General features: G+C 44.8%; 3 protein-coding genes across 6 annotated transcripts in view; 1 reads left to right on the forward strand and 2 right to left on the reverse strand.

Moving 5' to 3' along the window:
- The window catches only part of Dctn4-p62 (dynactin subunit 4), a 104,445-nt gene that overhangs the window by 45,938 nt on the left and 45,217 nt on the right, over positions 1 to 13,290 (forward strand). The gene's annotated exons all lie outside the window — the stretch shown is intronic.
- The window catches only part of LOC145944853 (uncharacterized), a 59,568-nt gene that overhangs the window by 13,599 nt on the left and 32,679 nt on the right, over positions 1 to 13,290 (reverse strand). Inside the window, exons 2-3 of the mRNA XM_083053432.1 lie at positions 11,786 to 11,839; positions 431 to 2,299 (exon numbers count right to left, since the gene is read on the reverse strand). Coding sequence (XP_082909558.1) covers positions 431 to 2,299; positions 11,786 to 11,839 — 1,923 coding nt within the window. The remainder of the gene's footprint in view (positions 1 to 430; positions 2,300 to 11,785; positions 11,840 to 13,290) is intronic.
- LOC145944854 (uncharacterized) lies at positions 2,243 to 11,035 on the reverse strand. The gene has a single exon (XM_083053433.1). The coding sequence runs from the start codon at positions 10,472 to 10,474 to the stop codon at positions 3,110 to 3,112; it is 7,365 nt and encodes a 2,454-aa protein (XP_082909559.1). The 5' UTR covers positions 10,475 to 11,035; the 3' UTR covers positions 2,243 to 3,109.

Consider the following 13,290-nt stretch of genomic DNA (forward strand, 5'->3'; position numbering starts at 1 on the left):
TACAGCGTCATTTTGTCATATACAATATGTACATTTCATATACAGGGTTGTAATGTACAGGAAAAATTTAGATTACCAAAAGCCAATTATAACACAGTATTTATACAGTCCGTTTCGTCTAATCGAATTCACGTAATCGAGAATAAGGAAATCTATAGCGAAAAAAAAGTTTATTAGTCTAAGGATTATATTACACTGCGACAAACACCGTGTGCACTCGACGTTAATAAAAAATTATTATCTTTATTTATAGCTTTTTCTTCTTTACTTTGAAAATTGATGAATCTCGAGCAATACAATGACAGTTTCAATAATATATTTTAATGATATTTTTCATAGAATTATTAGATTCTTTCATAAGATTGCAACGTTTTCGAGAGCACGGTGATTGTCGCAAAAGAGGTCTCAGATGGGTAAAAGGGCTACTCACCGGCTACTGGATTATACACAGACGATACGAAGCCGGCTGACGACTCCACGGTAGGAGTGACAGTCACCGTGACGGGCACCGTCAGCGTAAGTGTCGTCACTCTCGGTCGTACAGTCGTCGACGATGTCACTTTAGTCTCCAGTCCGTTCTGTTGTGTCACCACGTACGTGTACGTCCTTAGTCGCGTCGACGTCACTACCGTCTCCGTGTAATAAACACTCGTGCTTGGCTCTAACGTGAGATCCGGCGTGGATTTGATCTCTAAGCCGATCGTGGCCGGTTTCGACGGCAAGATCTCGGGGAAATCGAGGCGGGATAGCGACAGGTAAAGATCGTCCGCTAGTCCGGCCTCGATCTCCTCCGGCGTGGGCGAAGCGATCTTGTTCGTGACTTTGGTCGCGGGAATTGTGTCAAGTACGGAGGTTTCGCGAACCAACGATTTCGTCTCGCGAGCGTAATTCGCGCCGAGGGGTATCACGCTGGGTATGTACGAATCGGCGGGATAATTCGACGGTAATTTCGTGGTCCCGAGTGGTATAACGCTGTCAATTTTAACGTCCGGTTGTATGGGTCGTACTGTTAGTAGCTCTTCCGGGATTTCGCTGATCGTTTCCGGTATCGTGTCGCGCTTCGTATCTTCGGGAGATTCTTGATTTTCTTTTTCCGTATCGAGTGTTGTTGTCTCCATCGTGTTAGGTCTTGTAGTATCTTCTTCGTCGGAAAGGCTTGTAGATTCGGTGGTTTCAGGCGTGTTTAATACAGTGACGTCATCTATGATAATAGTTTGTTCTTCAGGATTAGCAGTAGTGTATTCTTTCGTTGCAGATTTATCGTCATTATCTTTCTCTATAGGAATAAATTCAGTAGCTGGTACATCTTCATTTAATACGGCAGTCTTAGATTCTGTTATATCGTGTTTTATTTGCGTCTCAACGTCGCTCTTATTAGATTCGACATTATTTTCGCCCTTTGCAGAAATTACTTTGCTCGTGGAATGCTGCTCGTCTTTCATTAAAATGGCGATGTTATCGATATTTTCAGTTGTAGTACTCATGTCGAAATAATCATCTTCGTATTCTTCATCTTTCTCGTCATCAGATGGAGGGTAAAAGAAGTTGTCGGTAATTATCACTGGCGTGTCTGGCATGTTTTCTTTAGACACGATCGAACTAACTTTCAATGACGTCGTTTCTTCATTCGGTTTATTGTCAATAACATTCGGCGTTTCTTCAAGACTAGGCGTAACGATATGATCTTCCTTTTTAACAGTCGTGTGTTCTTCCTCATCTTCCACGTCTGAATATTCTTCATGATCCTCCGAGGAAGGTGCGGTAAAGAATCCGGTAGTGATAATGGCAGCGGTAGGCGTTGGTAGTATCGGTCTCACCGCAACTAGCTTCTTCCTGGTAACTCTAACTTTATCCTTGATTAATGTCGGTGTGGATTGAAGCTTTCTGCGTCTGGTTATGGTCACTTTGTGCTTTCCGATGGTAGACTCATGATTGACAGAGTCTAGAGTATCGGCCGGATAGATCGATTTGTCCGATCCGAGAGTCCTGACGCGCGTCACCACGATTCTTCGTGGTGCGTATGGTTCGGTAGATGTGACGTACGCGAGATCCTTCGTGTGAGATGTTAAAGGTCTACGTTTGACGATCGTAAACTTGTGTTGTCTAGCGGTTCTGCTACGCACCACGGGTACGCGAATTTTGACACGTTTTTTCGGCACATCCTGAAGAGATTCGTATTCCTCGACGAGTCTTCCAAGATTTACGTCATCCTCGTTTGCGGACCACAGGTCGACGGTGCCTTCTCTCTCGCGTTCGACATTTCTGTTTCCATATTGCACCGACTCATCGTAGAAATCACCTGCAAAGGCGATGCGTTTCCACTCGTCTGTTTAAACATATATTATCCATCTTGTGCTTAGATTCATTCCGCAATCGATATCAAAGTCTTTAGATCATGTCTCGTTTTCGACGATTTTTTTGTGTGATGCGTTAATCAATTGAAATTAAATTACGCTGACGTTTGATGTTTTGTTTTTGTATGCACGTCCGATTTTGGATTTCGCCTCGTACATTGTGCGTTTTTAGTGACATTATCCGCAACAGGCGGAAGACGTGTTTGTTTGTTGTGATGTTGTCGGCGGAAGAGAGTATCATGTCCGGCTTTGTCGTGTGGGCGCGCGTGCGGCGGCAGATCGAGGCTGTGTTAGTAGGAGAAAAATGTGGAACGACGCTCGAAGGGAAAATTTTTAGAAGGAAATAGAAGAGATTCGAGAGAGGGCTTGGGAGAGAGCGAGCTGCAAAACGGACATACGAGATAGCCATCTTCGCGGATAGCTTTTCTTTTTTTACCGAAGCTGTCAACTACCCTCGATTCTTTCTTTATTGCTTCAAGAAAAGAGATCTCGGTAGTTTCGATTATTATCTATATTACATTACGCAACAATCTCGATTTTCATCAACGTTGCTCTTTATTGTCCACTGCGACGTGCCCGAAGAAAAAACTAAACTAACGCTCTCCGAATGGAATAGAGATTTAGGAAAGGTAGTTAAACCTTCGGGCAATTCTAAGTGGATTTCGATAAAATTACGGATAATTATAATACGAAGGGTGAAAGGGAAGAAGGGGTGAGGAGTGAAAAAAAATTTTTTTTCAACGGAGGGAACAAGATTAGGTATAGATGGACGTGGAAATATGCCGTCCGACGTCACCCACTACGCTCTCGAGACTTTGTGTCGGTGCGTGTGCGTCGATAGGATCTTCGCTTCCCGCTAAAATGGCGACGGCCGCCGGTCCGGCGTGCAATGACGGCGGTACGGAGGGTTGGACCTCGACAGCTCCCTCCAAGGCATCTCTTCGTCTTCTGGATGCAGTCACGGAATCGCCGACCTTCACAGTACTTAGAACAGTGCTGAATTCTCCGGGTCTGCGGCCGGAAACGTACAATGTCACTACGCTGGATTCGACCTTGTTGGAAGCCGCGGAGGCTTTTTTTCTGTCGTTCGATTTACCACGTCCGCCGTGCGATCTAGACGGCTTCTGGTATTCTTCCACTTGGCCTTCCTCCTCGGAATATTCGTAACTGTCGTGTCTGTAGTCGGAATCGGCTGGCTGATTTCTTCTCTCGACTTCCCCCGGTAAAGTGTTACTCTGCGTAAACGGAGGAGGCGCAAACAGAGGATCCAGCAACGGATTAGAATTTTGCGACTGTGGTTGTTGAAGCAACAGCAAGAGGGAATTTATATTCGCCGCCGATATCGCAGCTGTCGGAGTTACTACAACGGTGTCCGTTATGAATTCCGTCGCGGTGACAACGTCGGTCGAAGAGTCGACAAGAGTCGTTAGGATCTCTTTACCGCGGAAAGTGAGGGGAATGACAGTGCTCTGATGTTTCGTTATTGTAGTGACGTAGGAAGTAGTGCGTGTGTTATATTGTGTGGTGGGCGTAGCTTGAGGTTGTAACAGAGGATTCGGACCTAATTGACCGAGTAGTAATTGCGAGAGAAGAATATTGGCGAGGGGAGCGTTGCCGGACAAGGACGGCTGTATCGTGGAAACTATATTTTCCACGGAGTATACTGTCGTGGGTACGATAATCGATTGAGAGACGCGACGACCACCGAGGCTCGAAAGAGTATATGAGATACGTGTGGTGGGTGTCTCGTGGAGTAAAAATCGCGTGACCTCGGTCTGACCTTGACCGTTGGTACCCGTAATTTCGCTGACGATTACCACAAGCGAGTTGCCGTCTCCAGCTGTCACCGTGCTATATTGAGAGGGCCTGAGAACTTCGGTGCTTGGTTGCTGAGTTATGATATTACGATGTTCTGTGACGCCGTTGTTTACGACCGGAATCGTGACCTCCGTCGGCACGTAATGCGTCACGGTTATCGTGCCGTCAAAGTTCGGATATATGGTCGGCGATTCACGGATATCCTCGTAAGATCCTCTGCCTCTTGTAGGACCTCTTCTGCTACTTCCGCTTCTTCCGTTCGTCGTCCTTGAGGATCCGCGGGACGACGGTACTCTTCGAGAATTTGTAGACCCGATTGAAGATCCGTTTCGTACTCTCGGTGGTCTCACTCTTCCGTTTTGAGTCGTTTTACTGCTTGATGATCTGCTGGTCGTTCTTGAAGTCGGTCTCTTGTAATCCGACCTGCTCGAAGCAGCATCTTTTTCTCTTAACGTAAATTGTCTTCCATTGCTCGAGATCGATGACGGTTTTATTCTGACAGATCCGTTTCTATTTCCATTAGTAAATTGAGTCGTTCTGGTCTTAGGTTTATTCTGTTGATTTACAAACTCCGATGTTTCCGCCGATTGATCCGAATTATTAAATATTTTCTGTTGTGATTGCGATGACGTCAAACTCCGCGCTCGATTATTATATCGAGCGCTAGGTTTTGGCGCTATTTTTGTAATGTCTTCTTTACTCGTTGGGTCGTCTAACAAATCAGATTTATCTTCATCTTTTATAAATGACGATTGACCGGGTCTATAGAAGCGACTGTTATATGTTCTCAACTGACTAGCTTGACGACGAACTCTTCGTGTTCTAGCTCCGAAAGGTCTGATTTGTACGGCGGAACTGACAGCTTTCCCAGAACGGCGATTGACATTTGCATTCGATCTTTTGTCTTCGTGTTCTGATCCTTCATAATCATTATCAGATATCTCTTCAACAGGTTGTTCGTCTTCGATACCTTTGCCGTTTTCGCTTTCGTGTTCTTCAGTTGGCTCGTCAGTGGCTGATTCTTGCTTTCTATTGAGAAATCCACGTGGAGGGAACAGGCCTGTATTACTTGGTCGATTTCTTGTAGATGCTGGAGGAGTCGCCCGGGTATTTGTTCGTCCATTCGTCGCTCTGGGAACTGTCGGCGCGCTCGGTCTATTTAAATTTCCCGATCGTCTCGGCGTTGTGGTCGTCGGTGGTCGTGCAGTAGTTCCTGATCTACCGTTTAAATTAATAGGCCTGCGGAATCGCAAGAGAGGATTCGTAGATCTTCTGGACGATTCTGTCGTAGTCTGCAAAGGAGTAGTAGCGGTTTCGTCTTCAAGATATTCCGTGAATAACGTCTCATCCGTGAAGATCGTAGTCGTAGTGAATTCATTAGCGTCGTTCTCTTGATCGTCGGTAGGCCTAGCCGTAGATTGTCCTCTCAATAACGTCGACGATGGTCGAATACCGGGTCGATATCTCGAAGAAACGCTGGGAAATACAGAACTCGAAGCGCGAGTTGCGGGTTTAGAAGAAGATCCTCTTATTGACGTTGGTCCGCGTCTGTTGCTTGGAAACACGGACGACGGAGTTATTCTGGTTTGTCCTCTGGCTCGAGTACTGCTCGATGGGAATGTCGAGCTCGAGGTAGCGGTGGTTCCTCGTCTGTTCGAAAATCGTCTAGAACCTGACGGGGACAATGTCGATGAATACGGCCCGATGGGCGAAGTGACGCGACTTCGCGACGAAGCGAATCTGTTACTTTTACCGGCTAAAGTCGCGGTTATCGTGGGCGTTATATCCGTTCTGGTGATAGTCGTCGCGGCTTGCGCGCCTTTACGTTTCGGATTAAACGTCGGTCTGTTCCTCGAGGCAAACGGTCTGATCACTGGTGTGAACGTTCTCTTCCTAGTCGAGAACGTTAATCGTGATTTCTTTTTAGAACTTTGTCCGTCTTCGCCTTCTTCGTCGTCTTCGTCGTCGTCTTCTTCGTCGTTTTGGTCTTCGTCGTGATCGAGAGATTCTGTCGACTCTTCGGAAGATTGGATAACGGCGGGAGAGGGCGAGATTTCTGGAATACCCGTCGACCGGCTCGGAGGTAGAGTAGAAGTCGGCGAAATATGTGCCGTGGGATTCGCAAAGAAGCTGGAAGTACTTTCGATAATTTGAGCATATCTACCCTCGATACTAGTGCCAATAACTTTCGATTGATAGAATGTAGTGGTTCCGCTATTCTCGATTTGACCTTTAATCAGACGCACCAGTCCAGTTCGATGACCTTGAATCGGCGAAATAGTCGCTTTCTTTTCTTCATCTATCTTGGTGCTCGACGTGCTCTCGATTACTTTGGCGTAAGTTCCTTCGAATAGGGTGCCGATCTGCTTAGTTGTGAAATAAACGGTAGTGACTTCATCGGCATCTACTACGCTTCCTTTATTCAAGGATAAAACGCCCGTAGGAAGAACCGGCGTAGGTATCGACGAGGAAGATAAGGGCGGCGTTTCTATTTTCGTCGAGCTCTTTACCACTTGTGCGTAATATCCATTTACATAAGTGCCGTATATATCCGTCGTGTAATGAGTCGTAGTATCTTCATGAACTTCACTCGAACGTATCGTCGAAATCAAACCCGTTTTCAGATTATCGGATACTTTGGAAGGTGTCACGGTTACTTTCTCATCGGTGTTTAATATTTGAATCGATGGATATACAGGGCCGTTAATCGCGCGTCCGGTCGCTTGTTGCGTCATAGTATCTGGCGTCGATACACTGGTTATCGTCTCCAGTCTACTGGCTAGAATCGTCCGATTTCCGGTGTAGGATGTAGTGAAGTAAGTAAATGTAGTATAGAAGGTCGTAGGCTCGGGCGAAATCGGCGAAGTATTCACGACATTCTTATCGTCGGGGCTGGTTATAATTCCTTTCGACAATGCGTCGGTATTTTCGGTAATTGATTTTTCAGGAACAGCCTTGTCTAAAGGCGTAACTTCATTATCCGCCGTAATCTTGGATTCTTGTTCGTCAACAAAAGAATCATCCTCTGACAGCGGATTCAAGGTTGGCGTGTACGTCATTATTACGCCGATTTCGACCGTGGGTGTAGGCGAAACTCCTGGCGTGGCGACGTTGCTGACCGTTTCCTCGCGACTAGTGGTTATAGTATCGCCGCCCTTGTAGAATGTCGTCCAGTAAGTGAAGGTTGTAAAGTACGTCACAGGCAGCGTGCTGGTCGGAACCGGCACCACGAGGGACGGCCTTAAAGTCTCCGTAACGACATTCGTAATTGTTTCTAGACGGCTAGCGACATTCGTCTGGTCGCCTTTGTACATTGTCGTGAAGTACGTGAAGGTCGTATAACTAGTCTGCAGAAGCAACGTCGGCGCCGGCTCTACTTCGTGATTATTCGACTCTGACAGTTCTTGATCTTCGGGAACGGCATTTCTCTTATCCATCACATCCAGAACGGTACCGCCACCGGAACTGGAAGATGACACAACATCCGTAACCATAGAGCCCAGAACTTCCACGTCAGTCGGAGGATTAGGTGTTACTTGCGCGCCTACTTGGAAATTACGGAATAGATTCTCAGTGGTGGAGCGATCTTCCAAGGTAGTAGGCAACTCCGTCGTTATCTCGGTAATGTTTTCAGTTGTGGTTTCGTCAGCATGCGTTGTTTGATCTGTATTAGCTTGCTGAACTTTTCTTGCCAATGAGAGCGCCTCTTCCTGAGACTTTTGACGTTGAAGAGCTTCTAAATACGCCAAGATTTCCGGAGGAGGAACTGCAGATTCAGATTTTGGCGTCGCTGATTGAGTCGTTTGTTGCGAAGTTGATTGAACGTTTGTGGACGTAATAGTTTCCGTGATGACATTAGTGAAGACCTCGGTTCGTGTCTCGATCTCTGTTTCGTCGTCCACAAAAATAGTGGTGAAGTACGTGTAAGTCGTGTAGTACGTTTTCACCTGTTCTTTTATTGCTTGACTCGCTATAGCCGGAGTGGGACTCGGTTCTAAATCAGTGATCCATCCATCCGACGTCTCAAAATCATCAACGGTTGTGATAGATTCCGTTGGAATATTCTCGTGTACAGTAGTATCCTGCTCTTGGAAAGTAGTTAAATTTTCTTCTGTCGTTTCGTCAGAAACTTTATAAATCGGCTCGGTACCTTTGTTAAGTTCCTCAGAAGTTTGAGCGTTTCTTACGGATGGGAGGATATTCTGCGATATCGTTGTCGGTGAAATTAAAACGGATTCGTCCTTGTCAAACAGACTAGCGACAATGGCGGAAACGCCGTTTGGTCCAACAGTCTGCGTGATAACGTTAGTCTCGATGACTTGTCGACTGGATACACTTGATGTATTTTCTTGGAAGAATGTCGTTAGATACGTATACGTCGTGTACAAAGTTTTGAAAATGAGTTCTATTTCTTCGTCTTGTTTAGTAGTCTGTTCTTCTTCGGTTTCGCCGGACAAACTCAGTGTTTTTGTGTCTGGTAAAGAAGTAGATTTAATCGAACTATCGGTCGAGGTAGGTCGAATTAATTCCGTCAAGAAGGTTACCTCGGAAGAGACTACTTCTCGAGAGCGTATCGAAGTAGTAGTCTGATCGTTGTTTGGAATAAAGAAAGTCGTGAAATATGTGAACGTCTTGTAGACGGTAGACGGTAATAATCTAGTCGCTAATGTCACTTTCTCTTCTGTATTACTCGATTTAAATCCATGCGGCTTGTATTTTCCGGACTGATGATTATTCAGAGAAGAGCCGCCTTTGATACTACGACCCTGAGGATCTCCCGACGCGATATCATTGGGAAATTCATAATCTATATTCGGTCGCACTCGTTCGGTTGTTCCTAACACTTTTCTCGCACTTTCTAAAATATCCTTCAAGGTCGTAAAGACTCTATCTGTTGTGCTTTTCAACGGAGTGGTCAGTTCATTCATCTCGAGCGGCGTTTCTTCGTTGGTCGTCGGCGTAGTGGAAGGCAGTGCCTCGACAGTGGTATCTTGCTCGTCAGCTTCCGTTCCTGTTGTACCGTATTCCACCGTGGTATCGTCAGCCTCGTACGTTACAGTAGCCTCATCCGGGAAGAAATATACATTTGAAGACGTGTGAATAATTTGCGCATAATTTGTGCCAATATATGTGCCGTAAATAGAGCTCTTGTATTGAGTCGTAGTACCGTCCAACGAAGTAGTAGAGTCGATGACTTTTAGAAGACCCGTCGGCTTCAATGATCCCGTTTCGACATCGGGTACCAGCAGTAACGGTTCCGTGGATATCGTGGAGGATTCGCCTTCGATCTCCTCGGTGACGCTCGGTTGAATATTATCGCGATTGATTGCGCTCAATAGCCGATCGTCCGAAGCATGCTTTTGATTTCCTTCGTAAGGTCGATTGGTTCTCGTCGCTTGTTCCATCACAGTCGTAGGACGAATCTTCAGCACTGCCACGCCATCGTCCGGACGAAGCGTGGCGTCGCCTTTGATCGTAGTAGCAGGACGTCCCATAGGCACCGGTGACGTGCTCGGCGAGAAGACGATAACGGTGTCGCCGACCGTGGTCGTAAAGTCCGCGAAACCGTGATAAGTCACCGTGGCGAGAGGTTTCGTGTCCGCCTTATTTTGCGGCGGAGCTTTCGTTTGCGGTTTAAAAATTTTTGGCACTCGCGGCTTCAAACTCTTGGACTGCGCGTCGTCGAACGAATCGAAGCTGCTCGTCACGTACTCGTGCTTAACGGTATAAGTGGGTAAATTGTCGGCCGGTCGTACCTTTGCCGGCTTGAATCTCTGTGCATCCACATTTAGCTCTTTTTTATTGAATATATCGTTCTCTTTGAACAACTCGTCCAGCTTCGTGGTACTCGCGGCTTCTTCTTGTCTCTCGGAATCGCTCGATTCCGCATTGCTATCGTCATTCGGCACTTTTATTCCTTCGATAGTTTTAATTGGCGCGTTGTCGAGGGCCACCTTAAATCGCCAGTCATTTTCGGGCGCTCTTGAGGGATAAACGACGTAGGGACTCGATGGATCTGGCGTCGGATCTTTGTCGTAGAACACTCTGCTGGATGTAGATAGAATTCTTGCGTAGAGGCGACCGTTGTCTAAAGTCGTACCAAGGACTTGAGTGGCGAATTCGGTACTCGCACCATCTTGCACGAACGTTCGTGCTGTTTTTGTCAATATTCCAACTGGAGGTATGGACTTTCCGGGATGTGCGGAAACCAAGAGGACCGTGGTCACTCCTGAAGAGTCAAATTCGAAAGTGAAGAACATATCCGGAGTGGTATTAATAAAATTATTAATGACGTAGAACATGCGGCATCGTAACACGTCGATGATTTATCGATAGAATCACCGAGAACGAGCAAAAACGAGGGAAGCGGGGGAATTGCATCGGTGGAACGGGACACGAAGTCAAAAATATGTTTGGCCGTTCGAAACCAAGCGCAAATGTGTGTAACGAATTTGATTTGTTCAGCCACGTTTCGCATTTGCGAGTCCGTCCGTGTCGTAATCGTCGTATAAAGTGCGTCGGCGTTCGTTTGCATCGACGGTCGATGCAATTCACGTATATTGTTATTTTTTTTTTTTTTTATTTTTTTTTATTGTAATGTAGGTCGTCGGAGAGACGGAGTGGCGGACGGACGTTGGAGGCAGACGGCATCCAGTTGTTGAGAAGAGTTGAAGGCGGGGAGCAGACGGGAGCAATAAACAGAAACAGAAAAAAAGAGATAGACGATCTTAATAGACTAGCTTTCTTCTTTCGTAGCCTAGGACACCTGTTGTAATACTATATCCGTGGTACCCTGCTTAATTTGCGTCATTACCCTACTTTTTTTGAAAAAAAAAAGAAAAGAAAAGAAATAATTTTTTGAATAGAAACAACACAGGCATGCGAGGAAAAGAAAGAGAAGTTTAGCCATTAATTGCTTATGTAACACAGCCCTTAGATCTTGAAAATTCTGTGCAATTTTGTATGTAACAAAAAATAATTTATTACTGTCTAAAATAATATTCAAAAATTTAAATAGCATATTTATTTTATTATTTTCGAGTCGCACGAATTTTTTGAAGGAATATTTAATAATTAAAATATATTTTCAGTGAAACGTGATGAATTTTCATGTCTTTAGGAAGGTACATTTCGCAATCATACGATAGATCTCAAGGCCAGATACCATCAAAATGAAATGACATATACATATCGTAGTCAATTCAGCGATAGAAAAGTATTACCCGTTAGAGAAGTTTATTTACACGGCCGCACCTCGCGTCAACACGCACATAGATAATTGAGACGAGAAATGATGTATCGTGAGAAGAAATTAAAGAGCAGAGACAAAGAACAAAGCGGAAAGATTGTTCGATATCGTAAGATTGCACTCAAACTTTTTGTTATATTTAAATTTTTAACAGAAACGCTATATTTGAATTTAAAAACAATAAAAAATAATAAAAAATAATAAAAAATTAAACACTTTATGTCGAATTGTTTAGAGAAAATTCAATTTTGAGTGAGTGCAATCTTTGTCTGCGTGTATCAGTGTAATTCAGGTGTCGTAATGTGTCACGACTAGTATACAATTTGTTAATAGATACATTACATAAATATTTGCGAAGACTTACCCTCTAGATCCCTTTCTATTCTGGGAGCCCTAATATTATTCGATAATGCTCCATCTGTGAAAGAAAAGAAAGAGAACATATTTTAGCGCATGATACGTCTTTAAATCTGATTAGTATGCTTAATTTTTGCACGCAATGTTGACTGCATAAGGTCGCTTTGATGCGTTTGACAGAGGAAATGGTGGGTGGTGAAAGGAAATTTATTGAAGAATCATACACACACATGATAGTAGAAGCTTTATTTGGTCATAGGCTCTTCGCGAAATAATTGCTATGCGTCATACGGATGTCGTCACATTCACTTCGTATTTACAGAGATATCTTTCATATCGTAACAGTAATTTCTTTTGATATTTACACAGTATAAGGAATGATAATTGAAGCTTCAAGTATGACACTTGCAAGGTTTTTCCGCGGATCTCTCTCAGCAACTTGATTGCATATTATTCGCAACTCAAGAAAATAATAAGAAAAAATGAATGAAAAGAGAGAAGAGGATAACGAAGATAGATAGACATATGCGTTTAGAAACGAGCGTATCTGCCGATATATGGAATGAACATGTAAAGGACGCCAGACGTCGGCGACACCAAAGATGTCGTCCGGAGGCCGCGACGTACAGTTATCTGACCGACTCCTCTTCTCGCGAGGAGTATTTCCACGTTGTTTTCTTCTCGCGTGCACGTGAACGTCTATACACTTGCGTGCGCACGTGACTTTAAGCGCACGATATATCTTGACAGACAATTTTGCACACCTTCTCATTATAACGTTGTTGTAACCTAGTTAACTACGACAGAATTGATTTATTCAGAGAAAGAGCTAATTTACAAATTTAATTTACATTAATTCTAAGACATTTTCTATTACTATATAGAATTGTTATATAATATCTATATAATTCTTGGAGAATAATTTGTCGATTTATTTTATCGACGTCGATTGCCACCATTTTTGGTGCATCGGACTGCAATCGCGTTCCCTCGGGCGTGATCCAGTGACGTTGAACTCGGGGATGACCGGAGCAGGTGACATCCGGTTATTCGACGACGGCTATATTTCTCGGTACCGCGGCAACCGGGACCGATGTACCCGGCGGTTCGAGGTCATCCTCGTCCGGGCACATTGGGTCATCTGGTCGACGCTTCGCGTCGCCCTTCTTTCCCATGTCTGGCCTCCGGCCAACCGGGCCGTTTTGCGGCCCTCGACGAACCGGTCGCCTCACGTTACCCAACAATCGACAACGATCGCAGCCGCATCCGTGGCATACGTGGGAGAGCCCGCGTTCGACATCGTACATCGCGTATAACACGATATTTTAATGCATGACTTGAATCGCATTATGAAATGCGCCGCGTCGCGATTACGCCAATCTCTCACCTCGTGCACACACATCATGCATATTAAACTTAGAGAGGATAGGTGTCGAGTAAATAGAATAAATCGATTCGTGATATATATATCAAACATTACCAGCTGGAGCTTTCAGTAATCGGATTCATTAA

This window comes from Prenolepis imparis, unplaced genomic scaffold, assembly GCF_030444845.1.
Source record: "Prenolepis imparis isolate NDT839.2.m4 unplaced genomic scaffold, iyPreImpa1.0 SCAF_13, whole genome shotgun sequence".
In the NCBI taxonomy this organism is placed as follows: Eukaryota; Metazoa; Arthropoda; class Insecta; order Hymenoptera; family Formicidae; genus Prenolepis; species Prenolepis imparis.

Bases quoted from the DNA above. Each gene is read 5' to 3' on its own strand.
- LOC145944854 (XM_083053433.1), bottom strand. From the start codon at position 10,474: ATGTTCTACGTCATTAATAATTTTATTAATACCACTCCGGATATGTTC.